The sequence below is a fragment of the Aspergillus stella-maris genome (assembly GCF_047715825.1).
Source record: "Aspergillus stella-maris strain CBS 113639 unplaced genomic scaffold BDV14scaffold_12, whole genome shotgun sequence".
Taxonomy (NCBI): Eukaryota; Fungi; Ascomycota; class Eurotiomycetes; order Eurotiales; family Aspergillaceae; genus Aspergillus; species Aspergillus stella-maris.
This window is the reverse complement of record NW_027396806.1, coordinates 25,152-42,254: the sequence shown is the minus strand read 5'-3', so window position 1 is coordinate 42,254 and position 17,103 is coordinate 25,152. Positions and strand designations below refer to the sequence as shown.

Genomic DNA, 17,103 nt, shown 5'->3' with positions numbered 1-17,103 from the left:
CATTGTCCCATTCATTCTTGTCTTCCATTCCGTGTCCACCGCCGAGCCTCCGCAAATCTCACGCCCATTTCGCGGAGTCCGCCCAACACTCCTCTTTAATACCTCTCTTCTTCACACCCTAGGCATCGATGGCTGCGTTATCTATTCATCATCTGTACATTCTTCTTCTCCTTCTTTAATTGAGTTCTTACCTCTCGGAACGGTCTCGATCCTGGATGGTGTCGCTCCGAGGTCGGCGTTCCCGTACGGTATGCGATCCCGCACAGGCTGGTACGTGTACCCCGGTTCTTGAGCTCTTCCACTCTCGTCTGCTTGGCTTGCGGCTGCATAAACCATAAGCTTTGACAGACCTTGTGCGACACTGCTTGATATTATATACATGGGTTGGAACTGCAAGCTGACTTGCGTTGGATGCTTGTTGCATCCTTGCTCTGGATAGTTTAACGTGTCGCACCCGGAAACTGAAATGTGAGTGCTTCCAACCCTTCCACTACCTTATCCACCTACTGCGACCTGGCTTTGTATACAGAGAGAGATGGAACTAAGATTGTCCTGCGCTATCTAGGTGACGAAGCGAAACCTGTGTGCACCCAGTGCCAGAAGGGGGGAAGGGAGTGTCGCCCGAGCGAAGGGGTGGTCTTCCGTCATCAACAAAATGCATCCATGAATGAGGGGTCATCCGACGGGTGTGGAGGGCTGCGAGGGTTCTACTCGTACAAGAACACGTTTGACAAGGATAGTGTCTGGCTGGAAATCCCGAAACATGGTATGATCTCCGACGAGTTGAGCTGTACTGGGTCTGTGGAATAAACGACTGACATGGCATTATTTATGCTTAGTTGTCTTCGTCGATAATTCGGATCCCTATGCGCAAGACCTCGAGTCTGCTCTGTCAGAGTCCGAGGCTGCGATTCTAGCCGCGAACTCGCAAAACGCAGGGTGGGATGCTCCGCAAATACCTCCGCCGGAGAGGGGAGAAACGCAGGGTCTCGAGACGCTTTCAACCATCGCAACACACGATCGTCTTCCGTACTCGGGGATGGTAGTTGATCAACCTTCTGTTCCGACAACCGACAGCGTCACCACTCCGTTCAACCCTATCCCTCCTACGGTGCCCGGCCCTCATCTAAACGGACCAAATCAGATGCCCCGGCCAATGCCCGCCCAGATATCTCCTCCCATCTCGATACATTCGGACAATGGTAGCAACACCAACATCCATTTCCTCCTAAACCCGTCGCAATCGATATCGCCGCCAGTTGACCCAACCATTCAACGTACCCCAGACTCGAGCGGATCTCCACTGGCTGTTAGGTCGTCTGATCTCAGCATGGATGGGCATGCCGAGACAGACTACGAGGTGACTTTCTTGCTCAGACACTTCTCAGAGGTTCTTGGACCTTGGTGAGTCCCATGCCCCACGTTTGATGAATCATCCACTGATAGGTTTAGGATGGACTTGTACGATTTCGGGACACATTTTGCATCGCATGTCCCTGTTCAGGCATTGCGAAATCCTTTACTGAAGTATGCCGCTTGCGCACAGGCTGCAAAGCAAATCGGCCACGTCAGTGTAGCCAGACCTGTCGGTGTTCGCCTCAGTCGAGCTTTCCCTGGGGCGCAGAACGATGCAACCAAGATCGACTGGTGCTGGAAAGGAGCCAAGTACTACGAGAAAGCTATTCAACTTCTGATGAAAGAGCTGCAGCCCGGGCGAAACCAAGGAAACAAGATAAATGAGGAGAATGACCCCCAGCGTGCACGAAGTTACACCGAGTACAGGCTCTCACATGGGGTTCGGTCGGATGAGATCCTCGCAGCGACCGCTATCCTGTCTGTATATGAGTTGCTCGATGCCACTGGCCCAGCATGGAACCGACACTTGAGTGGGTTCAAGTCATTGTTGGATCTGGCTGAGGCAGGGATGCGGCCACTGCAGCGTCCGCCACCTGGTGATCTCTCTTTGCAGCCTAAGAGGCCTAGTCTTTCCAAGGCTAGAAAGGCGACATTCTGGAATTTTGCTCGGCAAGATTATCTCGCTGCCTGTAAGTCTCACATTCTTTACCCATCAATGAGCTCCACTGACCATGTTAGTTATCAATGGGAGTCGCACAAGATTACATACCGAGGACTTGGCGCTGTGGACAGAAGCTGGTCTTCAGGTCGACACTCTAGGTTTTGTTCGCGCCAATGCAAATGCACCCGGTGATGTTGCTATGAAAGAAGACGCTATCTCAAACGCGCTAGTCTGGATCATTTCGAAGATCATCAATTTCATCAGTCCCAGCAGCAATGCGCAGATAAGCCCAACCACTGTCAACGCGGGGTCCCTGAGCCTTCCTCAACAAGTCCTGTTAGAGCGGTGGTACCGTCTTGCATCCGAGCTTGACGCGTGGTACAAAGGCCTTCCAGAGACGTTCCAGCCATGTGCTCGTATCGGACTGCCTGAGGGTGCTAGCCCAGGTGAAACCGACGACGCACCGTCCCTGTCTGAAATATGGTATAGCATACCGATGTGTTCGTCTGCAATGCAGCATTACCATATGGGCCGCATACTGCTCCATATTCACAAGCCGCCTCAGCCAAGTGGTCCGACGACAATTTCCAGCCAGTTCAGTACGACCGACATTCAGTTTCACAGTCGTGAGATTGTCGGCATTGCCATGGCTTGTCCCGCCGGTTCTGTACGGATAAACTCGCTCCAACCGTTGTTTGTCAGCGGCCAATGTCTGACAGACCCCAACGAGCGGCGGATGGTGCTACGGCTACTGCAAGATATCGAGACAGACCTAGGCTGGGCAACCGAATATCGTGTCAAGCAATTGCTCAGAGAATGGGGCTGGGACGAGAATATGGAAATTCCAGGGGTTCCTTGATACCTCACGACCTGTTGGCATTTACATCCTTCCAACAGCCATGATCTTGCTATATGGGCCTGCCGTTGCTCGGTCTCACATGCCGATTTTCTCGACTTGTTGTTGTCTCGCAGGCTGCAACACTTGTGCGCCCTGCCAAACAAGGGAAACAGCATCAGATTTCCAGACACATAAGACTCACACTTCAGATCGGAGGCTGTGAAGTTTTCTGTCGAATAATCCCGCCAGTCTCAAAAAGGTGTTGACACAACGTCCGCACACCTTAACGTTGTCTTACCTTGGAGACAAATCCTATATGATACCATGAATTTGTCTCTTCTGTAACCACATCCTATGCATCTACTTTCATTGACCTCACTGCTTGCATTAGCGTGGCGCTCGGTTACGATGACTTTTTGGAGTATTTAGTACTTGGACGTGATCCGCGAACCCAAGTATTTCTTTTTTCTTGTTGGCAATGTACAGAAGAACACTTAGCGAGTAAACGAATCACTGATTTTTCACTCAGTAAATTATCTTCGTAGAGTTGAAAGTTCGCAGTAGTTATCTAGGTAGAGTAGCTGGATAGGAAGCACGTGCCCATCCAGCGAGTCATGCCCGCCCGCCTGGATCAACGGTTCCTGCTCGTTGCCAATCCCTTCTTGAATCGTGCATTACAGTCTGCACCCCAGCTCAAATTAATTAAATGCGCCCGAACACTTGGAGTCGAAGCAGTTCTTGCTCCAGCATGATTCCAAAGAATACAGAAAGGCCACTTGCGTCAGGGAAACAAGCAGCCAAAGGCAGTAAGGCACCAACCTCATATCTTCTACCAACCCCAAAACCACCTACGGTCTTTATCTTTCCGTATTATTATTATTGATTCATCATCAATCAAAACCACGCCACAATCTCAATTCCAATCTCGGCAAATACTGGTTCGTCGCTGGTTCGTGGATAAGTTATCCTAGTCGCAGGCCCTTTTCCCTTGTTGGGTTTAGTAGGCCAAATAGTCCAGTGGCTAACGGTGTATTTTTTTAGATCGTCTCCCGTCTGTCATATCTGTCACCTCGGGACCTCGGCTGGGCATCCTTCCCTTGCGCTGGGACTGGCCGGCGGCCATTGGATTTGATGTGTCCTGCAGAACTTCAGACGATGGGTGAATTATCCATGACGAATTATGGGCGTCAATCTATGCTTGATGCCTGATGCGGCCGCTGGTGCGGGCCCGGTAAAACGGTTCGACGTTGACGTGCCCCTGGCAGCCTGGCAGCTGTCGGCGGATTGGCTGAGCGGAGTTTACACTTGCAGGCTGAAGTTTTGCGGGTCGCACGCTTTTAATTGCGATTGGACTTGACCACTGGTGCTTGATGATTGATTGATCATCACCCTGGAATCTGGATCATCGAACCACCCTGTTGGACTGTCAGACACGGGGTAGGGGTACAGAAAGAGATGTGGCGGCCGGCTTCTTAACAGGTTATTTCTCTACGTTTCTACCTGGCTAGATTCTAGAAGGCGGCTAGATCCAGCTCTGTTGTAAGACCTGGGAGCTGGAACTCAGCAGGGGAACGTTTTGTTCCTGACTTTTCCCGTCGGCTCCTTACCCAGCTTAACCTAATCTAACCCAACTTACCCGCGTCGCATCGCATCGCATTGCATCGCATTATTGCAACGCTTTCTCGCGCATAATTTCGCGACAATGCTGGTCGATACTGACGTCTTGATTATCGGCGCAGGCTTGTCAGGCGTGGGCTTTGCGATCCGTCTGCAGCAAAAATACCCGCGGGCGACTTTTGAGCTTTATGAAAAGGCCGAGGAATTGGGCGGGACGTGGTGGGCTAATACTTATCCTGGGTGTGCTTGCGATGTAAGTTGCGCCGCCTTCCATCTTTCTGGCTCACAATGCAACTAAATTTGACATTTACTTTAAACGAATAGTACTGACAAGCGCAGGTCCCATCGCACCTCTACTCCTACTCCTTTGCGCTGAACCCCGAATGGAGCGCGCAATTTGCGCCACAGGCTGAGATCGGTGCTTACTGTCGCTCTGTTGCGGAGAAGTTTGGTGTCCGGCGGCATATCACGTTCCGATCAACTGTTCACGTCGCGACGTTCGATGAGGCAAGTGGGACGTGGCTTGTCCGCATCCTGGACCAGGCGACGGGCCAGGTGTATGAGCGGCGCTCTCGCATTCTGATCTCAGCCGTCGGATTACTCTCTGAGCCTAATGATTGCGAGCTGCCTGGTGTCGAGGAGTATCGAGGGATGCTGTTCCACAGCGCGAGGTGGGATCACTCTTTTGAGTGGGAGGGAAAGGATGTTGTTGTTATTGGTGCGTGAACAAACCCTCTAGCCGTCCTGCCCCCCGAAATATCATGATATCTAACAAGACGGACAGGCAACGGCTGTAGCGCAACCCAGTTCGTCCCCATTCTGACCGACACACCTGGGTCTGCCAAAAAAGTGACCCAATTCGTCCGCCAACCACACTGGCTTGAAGAACGTCCAAACCCCAAATATGGCCCGATAGCCCGCTGGATATTCCGCAATATCCCATTTGCCATGCGCCTTTTCCGGTGCGCAATCTTCCTCTTTCTTGAAAGCTACTTCAAGACCTTTAGGCTTGTATCTGGGAAAAAGGTCCGTGAACAGAAAACGAAGGAGCAGACAGCTTACATCAAGAGAATGGCGCCCGAACGGTACCATGGTATCCTCGTTCCGAAATTCGAGATGGGGTGCAAGCGGCGCGTTATGGATACGGGGTACCTGGCATGTCTGCATAGGGAGAATATGGAGCTTATCCATGATGACCCGGTTAAGAGCTTGGCAAGTAATGGTGTCATTACGGATTCTGGACGGGAGATTCCTGCAGATGCAGTTGTTCTCGCAACGGGATTCAAGACGACGCAGCCCCTCTTTCCGATGGACGTTCACGGTGTTGGTGGTGTCAGTTTAACTGAGCATGTTAGTCTCCGTCCTTACATCCAGGCCCTAACTCAAATTGAGTGAACGGAGCTAACATGCAAAAAGTGGGAAAACACCCCCTCCCACACCCCATCAGCATACTACGGCACCGCAATATCTTCCTTCCCAAACATGTTCATCCTGATCGGCCCAAACACAGCAACAGGACACACCTCTGCCCTCTTCACATCAGAGTGCCAAATCGAGTTCGCATTGAAAGTTCTACACCCGATCCTTAACCCCCTCCACCCACAGCCACGCACACTCCTCTCTCGGCTCCTAATACCCTTAACCCTCCCATTCGCCCTCCTCAAATCACCAAACCCAGGACCGGCGCCTCACACGGTAGCACTGACAAAACAGGCCGAAGACAAAGAAAGTGCCTGGATTGATGAAGCTAGTAAAGGGTTTGTCTGGACGAGCGGCTGCGCAAGCTGGTATTTGCATCCTAGTGGGCGGAATACGGGGATTTATCCTGCTAGTCAGATTGCGTTTTGGGGGAGGAGTTGGTGGGGACCTAGGAAGGGGGAGTTTGAATATAAGAGAATTAGGCATGAGGATGTTGGTGGTGGTCTGAGGAAGGGGAAAGGGGAGTAAGTTGAGGCGTACTGGGGGTTAGGTTTGGGATTGAGCCGGAACACGTGCTTGGATTAAGATATGGATGTTTGAATGAAGAGGGGAGGTTTAAGGGGCTTGGGTGATTTTGCGAAGAAATATTGGGAAGGTTTGTCGCTGCATCTGTCGTTTTACTTCTTACTTTTGTTCGGATACCTACACTTTTTGCCTTTCTCCTTTCAAGGTATCATTCTTCCACATCCTGCCTTGTTTTTCTTCTCGGTCGATAAACATTCAACATCAGACCTAGGAGCATGGCTCGAATATCGTTTCGAAGCCATGGAATATGCATTGGCAATCAGTCCATGTTGTCTTCAAGATTATCAACCGACAAGCCCTGCCGATGAGACATTCTGCCACTTGCCCAAATTGCCCCAGTGACTTGCTGTGCGATGTACGCTTTTTGCAGACGTCTATGGTCAGACAACGATGATGAGCCTCTTTATCTTTGCCGCTTTGCCACCGTGGGTGACCGAGGCCTGCGGTGTCCTCGATTCGCTTGTCCGAACCCGCTTACAACGCTCCGTGTCATATATATAACCCCTGGACTTGCCCCGCTGAAATCTGTTACTCTGTGTTACTTCTAACCTCATAAGAAACTCTAGACTACTGTATAATGACGGTGCCTACCCGAGTGAAGTAATCTTTGAATGAGTATAAAGCTGGGCTGCACGGCGAAGAGTAGTATATATATTCGTTGAGACAGTGACGGAGATGTCTCACGGAAGGTTCTCCTGCCGTGTAGTCTATCTCAAGGATCCATCGACAGTGTCATGACACAAGTTTATCCACCTACCATAATCATGTCCGTACTCGTATTCCAGCCCTACATTGACAACTCCAGTATACAGTGACCCACCTCGTGCTGGATGACCCGCCAGAGTTTAGCGCCCAGCCTTGATCTGAGGACAAGATCGACTCAATCAGGATGAGATCTAAGACATTCCATGTGAAATAGTAGAATAGACGAATCCGAGTATAAATATTTAGAATGCCCTGCTCAGACTGTTCAGTGTAGAGCAATGCCAAGCCGGTGGGGGAGGGATGTCGAGGGCCAGGCAGACGATTATTGCTCAAGAGGCTGCCCCAATTACGACGACTTCGCGCCGTCCACCATCCCGGGCCTGGCCTCACCTTGCTTGCCTCGACCTCGACCTCCTCCATCCTACGGTCGCTCACTGCGCTGCTGCAATACGAATCTCCCTCCTTATCGTTGCTCTTCCTCGATTACACGCTCTCTCCGACCTCCGTCCCTTACCTCCGGTCGGCCCGCCGCTCGTTACCACGTTCGGAACACGCCTGGGGGAACCTAGGAATTTTTCCATCATCAACGACAAAGAACAATACTGAGCTTGGGGGTTTCCTGCCACCCCTGTCTCGTCCAATTGCTCTGCGGAATCGGTCAGCCTGTCTCGAGTTGTCTCCAGGTCCAGAGCGCAAGCGCATTCCTCTCCTTTCCCCTGATCCCCTTGCCGCATCCGTCAGGAACCGCCAACCACGACGCAATCGGCTGCAACCTCCAATTTCCCCGATCGGCCCCCTGCGTGCTGGATGAGTACGGGCTTTGCCTCTTCCAATGCACAGACGTTCGTCTGGCTCGCCTGCCGAGGACGACGCCGAAGACCCCTTGGTTTCTCAAACCACCGACTACAACCATGGCCCTGACCTTCCAGAGAAGCCGCGCCCTGAGGTAGCTAGAACCGGGACCAGTATCGACCTTCGTCGAGATACAAACGGCAACTCAACGCCGCGGTCGAGGAATTCGAGCACGTGGAGATCCCTTTCTTCTTCGACCACTGCGATTTGGACATCCAACGACTCCCGGTATTCGCCCGCGATGCCGTTGACGCCGCAGCGCCTTCCCATCGAGGCGTCGCCCGACTCACCACATCGCTCACGGCTCTCTCGCCTTCGCAGCCCTTGGCCGTGCTCAATTCTGACCGCGTTTACTACGATAATCGCTTGCATCTTCCTCTTCTCGATCTTCCGTTCGTTCTCCGCCCTACAAACAGGAAGCGATGGCTGTGGGGTACCGGTGATGAGTCCGACCTTTCTCCGCATGGTGGGATTTGATACGGAGCATACGCGATTTGCCAGCAAATACAACCTATTTTTATATAGGGAAGAAGGAGTAGACCCGTATAACCAGGAGAATTTGGGGGTAAGTCGCGTCCTCGTGCCTCGCTATGTGCTTGATGGCTAACTTTAGCTTTCTATAGTTAAACGGCGCGCCCGTTCTATTCCTCCCCGGAAATGCAGGAAGCTATCGCCAGGTCCGATCGTTAGCCGCCGAAGCCTCGAGACATTACGCCCAAGTGGTTCAACACGATCAGGAACGACTGAGAACCGGAACACGGAGCTTGGACTTTTTCATGATCGACTTCAACGAAGATATGGCGGCCTTTCACGGACAGACCCTACTTGACCAGGCCGAATACGTGAATGAAGCCGTGGCATACATACTATCGCTATACCATGATCCGCGGCGGACACGAAGAGACTCGGATCTCCCAGATCCCAGCTCGGTCATACTTATCGGACACTCAATGGGAGGAATCGTCGCGCGTACCTCGTTGACAATGGCGAACTACCAGGAGAACTCGGTAAACACTATCGTTACCATGTCCGCACCGCATGCCAAAGCTCCCGTCTCGTTCGATTCAGATATCGTCCACACCTACAAGCAGATCAATGACTACTGGCGCGAGGCATACTCACAGACATGGGCTAATAACAACCCGCTGTGGCATGTAACGCTTATTTCCATTGCTGGTGGTTCTCGAGATACCGTCGTTCCCTCCGATTACGCCAGTATCTCGTCGCTCGTTCCAGAGACCCACGGCTTCACGGTGTTCACTTCGACAATGCCTGATGTCTGGATTGGAGTGGATCACCTTTCTATTACATGGTGTGACCAGTTCCGGAAGGCTATAATCAAATCCCTATTTGAAGTCGTGGATGTGCGACGCGCCAGTCAGACGAAACCCAGGGCGGAGCGGATGCGGATCTTCAGGAAATGGTATTTGACGGGATTGGAGTCTGTTTCCGAGCGGATGCTCGCGCGGATTGGTAATTATTCAACTCGACCTTGGCTTGTCAACGATGCTAACAACTTTTAGAACCGAGCAGTACGATAACGTTGGAAGAACAATCCAATACAATCCTAGCACAGGGCCAGCGGCTTGTCCTCCGAGAACTTGGTCACCACACAGGTCCCAGTACACATCTGTTGCCGGTACCGCCTCAAGGAGTTTCAGGCAAAAAGTTCACTCTTCTCACCGATCAGCGCCTAGACAGAACCGGGGAGCAAGGAAGCTTGGAAGTCTTCTTCTGCAGTGTCCATCCTCCCCATAATGGAAAGGATTCGTCAGTTTTTGCATTTAGTTTGGATCTGTCAGACAACGGTGGCTCGACGCGTCTTGCATGCAGGAACGCTGCGGTTGACGAAATCCACCTTCCTGCGTCCACCCGCACGTCCAAGAATGCATATGATCGCGTGAGACCGTTCTCTTACCTCCAGTACGACCTGGAAGATCTCGCAGAGCACCAATTTGTGGCAGTCGTTGATAAAGCTCGCGTACCCACTAAAGGATGGGTGGTTGCGGAGTTTTCAGACAGTTCTGATGCCCTGATCAAAGCGCGAATTGGGCTGGGTGGACTGTTGAGTGCTGGACTCAAAGTACGCTTGCCGGCCAACCGCCCGATGCTTACTGAGGTCAAGATACCGGCTCTCTATTCGAGTCTTTTGGACTACAAGCTCCGTGTTATCCGCCACCGCCAGGCGGGCAAACCGCAAGAACTCTTTTCTCCTCTCTTGCGCCAGTCTATCCCGGATCCGCACGAGTCCAAGTTCTTTGTCAATGTGGACGAAGTCAATGTGAATTTGCACGGACTCGCACCGTATATGCCACCTCCGCTGCGAGCAACAAGCCACAACGGCGTTTCGTTCCAGCTGTGGACTGATCCGACGTGCGACTCTACTGTCGATATCACCTTGACAGTCGACGTTCTCAGCAGTCTGGGTGAGTTGGTCATGCGATACAGGACAGTCTTTGCTGCATTTCCTCTTTTGGTGGTCGCCTTGACTATGCGGAAGCAATTCCAAGTGTACGACCAGACTGGCTTCTTTATTACCTTTGCCGAGGGACTCGACAGCGCTCTGCGCTCATCCATGCCGGTCTTGTTGCTGGCAATGTCACTTCTCGCGTCGTCTCTTGCCACTTCGACTTCCCTTCCCAATGGCGACGATCCGTTTCACTGGGCAACAAATGCAACCGAGACGCCTATAGATTTCACCAAGAACGATCTTTTGCTTGGCTCGCAGGACGCATTTTTCTGGTTTCTAGTGCCGCTGTTTGGGCTCATTTGCGTTGGAGTCTGTGTTATGCTCAACTATATCTCTCTCCTGATCCTCCATATCTTTACCTTTGTGTACGGACTTTGGAACAGCAAATCCGGCTATATCAGACGTGATGATAAAGGGTGAGTTAGCTCGTCTTGAAATGCGAATTTTGCTAACTAATTAGATATCTTCCCATTTTTCCTGCGCCTTCTCCTAGGAAGCGATTGATTAAAATGGGTGTGCTCTTGATTGTCGTATCGACGGCAATCCCTTACCAGTTTGCCTATCTGGTGGCCTGTATCGTGCAGCTAGCGACTTGTGTGCGAGCGCAATGGCATGCAAAAGAGACGGTATGTACCAACTTCACTATCCAGTGGAAGCACTAACAACCAACAGAGATCTACTGCTCATTACAACTTTGCCAACTACGCACACTCGATATTCATTCTAATGCTCTGGATCCTTCCGATCAATATCCTTGTTCTTCTGGTGTGGGCACATAACCTTGTCGTGCATTGGTGGATGCCATTCTCGTCGCACCACAACGTGCTGTCCATCATGCCTTTTATAATTCTCGTGGAAACCATGACCACTGGCTCTATGGTTCCCAGGGTCACCACCCGTGTACGACATTTCACCTCTGTTCTTTTCTTCAGCATTGCAGTCTATTCAGCAGTTTATGGAGTATCTTACGCCTACCTACTACACCACCTCGTCAATGTGCTGGCAGGGTGGCTGGTCACTATCTACCTCTTCCGCAGCGAATTCTCCATTCGACGGTTCTGGAAAATGGTGGAGGGCGATGAAACAGCGAGCGCACCCGAATCCGGAAGCCACACGAAGAAGAAGCCATGACAATGATGTTGCACAGTTTTTGCTTTAGCTTTTCAGTTTCGTTCCAATTTCCAGCAATTATATGGAGTTACGGAGCATTTTGTTGCTATGCTATTGCACTTGCACAATTGCGTTGTTGTTTCGCGGCTGTACAGACGATGATTGGCAGGAGCATAGATTCGTCTGGACAGGGGTAATGGGCATGAATGTATATAATGTTGGATCTGGATATAGATAGGCTACTGATGGTAGAGCGTGCATAACTAATTACATAATATTCCAAGTTCTCATCTGAACCATGGTTCACTCAATGTAACCTCGGCCGATTGCACTACTCCCGAATAGGCAGGACCGAGCCTCCTCGGAGATAAGCAGTGGGTGTTGGCCTGGAGGAAAAGTCAGATGATGCTGAATGGAGCTGGAAGGGTTCAGAACATATGGAGATGCTTGTAGTTAAACGCCAGGGTATGGCTCAAACTATCTCCGACTCAGTGTTGTACTCCCTATCACGAGTTTCATCTACGACGTGACTTGTGCTGCCCTTTAGGCGAAGCTTTGCGACGTTCTTGGCCGGCGAGCCAAGCTGCGACAAGGCGGCTGGGCGTCGCTTACTTGAACTCGGTCCTTGACTCTTGATTCTACCTACAATTTTTAGGCTCGCATGATAATGGGACTGCTTGGGGGGCCTGTCTTAAAGAGGAAACCTAAACGATGTACCTTATGGTCAAGACAGAGTTTTCTTGTCGTATTGTTCTGTGGATGGAATGGACAGTGCTTGTGGGCGACCCACCCCCAGTCGAGTGCGAGCGTGGGGAAGCGGAGTCTGGAGAAGAAGTGTAAGCCCAACTCTGGAAGCGCACCGGAGGTTGAATTCCGCTGGTGAAAGAATTATTCTTTGTAGTTGAGTAGAAATTAGAGAGTAATAGTATTAACTGACTCCTTGCATATCCGAGTACTGTCTAATCTAATAATACCGTCCCGGTCAAGTGAACCTCTCAGACCTAGTTCAATCTCCGGGCTCTGCCAACTCAAAAAAACCTGCCGGAGAGCCATCGCGTTCTCTTCAGGAATCGATCGGCAGTTGCGAGCGCCACCAACCATTGTATCTGCTCCAACTGGCTGTCCCAGCTTATCTGGAGGGCACTATATAAGCCAGCTCTTCTCAGCCCTCGGTTCCTTCACACCCCGCATTTCCTTCTTTTCCTCCTCTCCATCTTCCTCTTCCCCTCTATCACTCTCGAAACAATGGCGGACCTCGACTCCCCAGACAAGGCCCCAGTTGGGCATTTCGAATCCTCCCAAGCGCAACCAGCGCCCTCGCACAACACTTCTGGCTTCAAGTCCATCATGCAGTACTTGAAAACCCGAGTCCCCACCCTCAAACCACCCATGCGCAAGGCCCCCAACCCAGTCAAAGCCCTCACCCTACTCAACAGACAGCAATGGCTCTTCTTCTCCGTCGCCTTCCTAGGCTGGACGCTCGACGCGCTCGACTTCTTCACAGTCTCTTTGACCACGTCCGAACTGGCCGCGGAATTCGATAAGGAAATCAGCGACATTACGTGGGGAATCACACTCGTCCTCATGCTCCGTAGCGTCGGCGCAATTACCTTCGGTATTGCCTCGGACCGCTGGGGCCGCAAGTGGCCGTTTGTCATCAACAATTTGCTCTTCATCGCGCTTGAAATCGGGACCGGGTTCACGCAGACATACCAGCAGTTCCTGGCTGTGCGGGCGCTCTTCGGTATTGCGATGGGTGGACTTTACGGCAATGTTGCTGCCACCGCGCTAGAGGACTGTCCTAAGGAGGCGCGCGGTATTATCTCGGGGCTGTTGCAGCAGGGTTATGCGTTTGGGTACCTTCTTGCGACGGCTTTTGCGCGCGCGCTTGTGGGCACGACATCGCATGGCTGGAGACCTTTTTACTGGTTTGCGGGATGCTTGCCTGTGCTGGCTATTGCGTTCAGACTTTGTTTGCCGGAGACGAATGCTTATCGGGAGAGACAGGCGCTTAGAGCTGAGATGCCGGGGAATGTTACGTCGACGTTTATTTCTGAGGGGAAGGTTGCGCTGAAGAGGCATTGGTTGTTGCTTGTTTACCTTGTGCTGCTTATGGCTGGGTTTAACTTCATGGTACGTCTCTTTCCTCCCAGCTCTAATATGGTCATACTAATGATGATTTCCAGTCCCACGGCTCCCAAGACCTCTACCCCACCCTCATAGAACGCCAATTCGGCTTCTCCCGCAACGCAGTAACAGTAACCCAAGTCGTCGCAAACCTCGGCGCCCTAACAGGCGGCACAATTTGCGGCTGGGCCTCTCAAATCTTCGGCCGGCGCTTCTCCATCATAATCATCAGCATAGTCGGCGGCGCCCTTCTATACCCATACACCTTCGTCTCCAACAAACGCATCATGGCCGCCGCCTTCTTCGAGCAATTCTGCGTGCAGGGCGCATGGGGCGTTATCCCCATTCATCTCATGGAGTTATCGCCCGGCTCGATCCGAACATTCACTGTTGGAACAGCTTATCAGCTTGGTAACCTCGTGAGCTCGGCGAGTTCAACGATTGAATCGACTATTGGCGAGCGGTTTCCGCTTGAGCCGACGGAGGGGGGACAGGAGAGGTATGATTATGGCAAGGTAATTTGTATTTTCATGGGGTGTGTTTTTGCGTATACGATTTTGGTTACGTTTTTTGGGCCTGAGAGGTTGGGGAGGGATTTTGATGTTGAGAATGATGAGGATGTTGGGGAGGTTAGGGCTGAGAGGGGGGGTGATGTTGAGAAGGTGTAGGCTGGATTTAGTTGGATTTAGAACGAGTCTGAGAGGTTTGGAGAGGACTGCTGGCCGGCTATGTGATTCTGTTATGTGTTCTGATGACTTATGGCATGATGTTGATGGTGATGATTTGGACTGGATATCACCTTGGATATACTTATGGATATACTTATGATTATGGATATACTGGATACCTGGGTATATAACGAGTGCCCGCTGTACCTAACAAATGAAGCTATCTTAGTATATAATATAGCCTCCTAAGTAGTACAGTGCTCTTAGACCCTGGAGGCCCCTGCCTCACTCGCCACAGCCTGTCTCCGCAAGATCCAGCAACAGGCATGATATATGGCCCGGGGGACAACATACATAGAGACTAAATTGAACTTGCAAGGCGCTCGCAAGTATCGACCATGAGAACCCCGGAAAAGGGGTTTTCATGGTCGATGACTGACTGGGTAGCATCGAAGCGAAGCGGAGAGATCTAGGTCTACTGGACCTTCTATATATCCGGGCTTGCTAAAGCAGTAGGAAGACGCCTAGTTCCATGCCATATAGGAGTCAGTATCATATGCTCCTTTCCCCCTCCTGGACTGTGTTAGTTAGCCTTTCAATAGTCGAACCTCCAAACAGCGGAAGGCCTGCGTTGGTAAGGACGGCATCATGTGCGTGCTTTTCTTCTAAGAAAGTTCCCTCAGAACCCAGAAGAAGCTACGAGATGAGTGCAGATTGTTGGAATATCGTCTGTACTGCCTCTTTGCGTCTTCACCGCCGTGCTTGTCTTTATAATCCCCTCTTCTTCTTCCCTCACCTTCCTCCATCCTCCATCCTCACCTCTCTACGTTCTTCAAGGCAGCTCCTCTTATCTGCCGTAACTTTGTCTCCTCACTCACCAGGACAGGTCTCTTTTCTCTGTCCCTCTCACCACTGATTGCAAGCATCAGTTAAAAAACGCTTGATCCCGGTACTTCGGTATGGTATTTACCCTCGTCTTCGTGCTTTTATAATCATTCCATCCTTTCATGTTATTCTCGCGAAGCTCCTTTATCTGATCATCCTCATCACTGATTGCAAGCCTCGGTTATAAAAGCTTGTTCCCAGTATTCCGTTGTTTACTGTCGTCTTCTACCTTTTCTAGCCATTTAATCTTCTCCCGGTACCCCGTCGATTACTCTTCATTCCCCTCTTCATGACAATTATGATTCTCATAAGCATTCAATCAGCTCATCTCGTTGACCATGGACGACTGAGTTTCAGAATACGATTCTTCTCAATGTTGTCTTACTTCCTCTCACCTACCTTACTCTACACCTTCTACCCTTCCACCTCTTTTTGTGTTCATACATCTCCATTCTTCCTCTATCTTCTTCTCTCAAGAACTCTTCCTCCATTTCATACGTTTGTTCGTACCTCGCCTAGCCTCGAGAAAGGTATGTGTTCCGGGCATGATTCTCGTGATACCGGACTGATTTCTTCCAGAAACTTGTGTTATCATCTTCTTACCATCCTCCAACTCTACCATATCTTCAAAGTCAGTAAGTTGATCTCTTGTCTTTGCCTTCGACATCACTCGGATAGAAGCTGACCAGAGCTATAGATAGCTATTCTCTTTCAGCCGTTGCATCTCCAGCATTAAAGAAAGACCCGCCAGGCCGGTAGGTCATACACAGCGTATATCCCGCATAAAAAAAGGTGGGCGGATACTTGACCCCATGCGCATGAATGCCAGGCAAGAGCTTGAACGCGTGACATCAGTTGAGTCACGGCCCGGTCAAGCTCCCCAATGCAAGGGTTCCTTCAGACCCGGCCGGTGTAGAATGCCTGACTGACGAGGGCACTGGCCACAGCTGGAACGATAACCATCCTGCGTTGTTCAACGAACATTGTGGATGAAGGGCTGTTCATCATAGGGCGTGCGAGTAAAATGGTGCCCCAGCCTGATGAACCCAAAGAATGGGTTACAGATGGCAGATTGGACATTGTAAAACCAAATGGCTTCAGCTGGTGGTGACCTCCGACGAGAAGGAGACCCATGCGCTGTGGTGGGACTCAGGTACTCAGCCAGTACAGGCCAGAGATCAGGCTCGATAAATTTGCCAGCTTCATTCACGCTGATTGTGGTTGCAATAACGATGCGAGACAAATCGGGGTGCAGCTTGCACCAAACGCGGTGTATACTATAAACGCAACTTCTGCTCGCTGCAGCATGTCATCTCCAGTCCGGATATCCTTGATACACTCTGCAGTATTCCGAGAATCACTATAACAGTCGGCTTCCCTTCAAAAGGTGTTCTGGAAAACAGACCGGGAATTTAGTAGGTCTTCGGATCGGAGAAGTATACTATTCCCCCAGTGTCCTGAGACACGCCTTACGATGGCGCTGGTTAGCTCTGGGACCCATTTGCCCTCCAAGTAATTCTGAAACGCAGAACAGAAAGTTCATACTTCTGGAGACCAGAAAAGAGAGCTGAATGGCTCGCGAAAGCTGCAACATGCGGTAAGACAAACTGAGTTGTACTTGCTTGAAACGGTGGTCGGACACGCTTGAGGCACATTATACGCGGTCAGTATCTGGTCTATTGTCCACCTCATTATTATTTCCTCCCTTGTCCCATTCCCGAGAGTGGTGAGCGAGCGTTGCTGGCAGGAGCATGATTGCATTCAGCGCGTTGCGAAATAGGCATCTTCTTCAGTTGTCATCGCATGATAG

General features: G+C 51.0%; 4 protein-coding genes across 4 annotated transcripts; all 4 read left to right on the top strand.

Annotated features, from left to right (window-relative positions):
- Nucleotides 1–12: 12 nt before the first annotated feature.
- BDV14DRAFT_168908 (uncharacterized protein) lies at nucleotides 13–3,383 on the top strand. The gene is made up of 6 exons (XM_073767938.1): nucleotides 13–270; nucleotides 440–468; nucleotides 566–766; nucleotides 840–1,404; nucleotides 1,453–2,045; nucleotides 2,095–3,383. The coding sequence occupies exons 1-6, from the start codon at nucleotides 251–253 to the stop codon at nucleotides 2,874–2,876; spliced, it is 2,190 nt and encodes a 729-aa protein (XP_073630589.1). The 5' UTR covers nucleotides 13–250; the 3' UTR covers nucleotides 2,877–3,383.
- A 969-nt stretch (nucleotides 3,384–4,352) lies between these two features.
- Nucleotides 4,353–7,044, top strand: BDV14DRAFT_168905 (flavin-containing monooxygenase). Its single transcript, XM_073767937.1, has 4 exons — nucleotides 4,353–4,725; nucleotides 4,812–5,190; nucleotides 5,257–5,822; nucleotides 5,889–7,044. The coding sequence occupies exons 1-4, from the start codon at nucleotides 4,558–4,560 to the stop codon at nucleotides 6,417–6,419; spliced, it is 1,644 nt and encodes a 547-aa protein (XP_073630588.1). The 5' UTR covers nucleotides 4,353–4,557; the 3' UTR covers nucleotides 6,420–7,044.
- Nucleotides 7,045–7,407: 363 nt separating this feature from the next.
- Nucleotides 7,408–11,884, top strand: BDV14DRAFT_168903 (GPI inositol-deacylase). Its single transcript, XM_073767936.1, has 5 exons — nucleotides 7,408–8,598; nucleotides 8,657–9,506; nucleotides 9,557–10,919; nucleotides 10,964–11,129; nucleotides 11,176–11,884. Exons 1-5 carry the CDS (start codon nucleotides 8,014–8,016, stop codon nucleotides 11,632–11,634), a joined length of 3,423 nt encoding a protein of 1,140 aa, XP_073630587.1. The 5' UTR covers nucleotides 7,408–8,013; the 3' UTR covers nucleotides 11,635–11,884.
- Nucleotides 11,885–12,635: 751 nt separating this feature from the next.
- BDV14DRAFT_168899 (sugar transporter family protein) lies at nucleotides 12,636–14,620 on the top strand. The gene is made up of 2 exons (XM_073767935.1): nucleotides 12,636–13,746; nucleotides 13,800–14,620. Exons 1-2 carry the CDS (start codon nucleotides 12,859–12,861, stop codon nucleotides 14,406–14,408), a joined length of 1,497 nt encoding a protein of 498 aa, XP_073630586.1. The 5' UTR covers nucleotides 12,636–12,858; the 3' UTR covers nucleotides 14,409–14,620.
- Nucleotides 14,621–17,103: the final 2,483 nt, after the last annotated feature.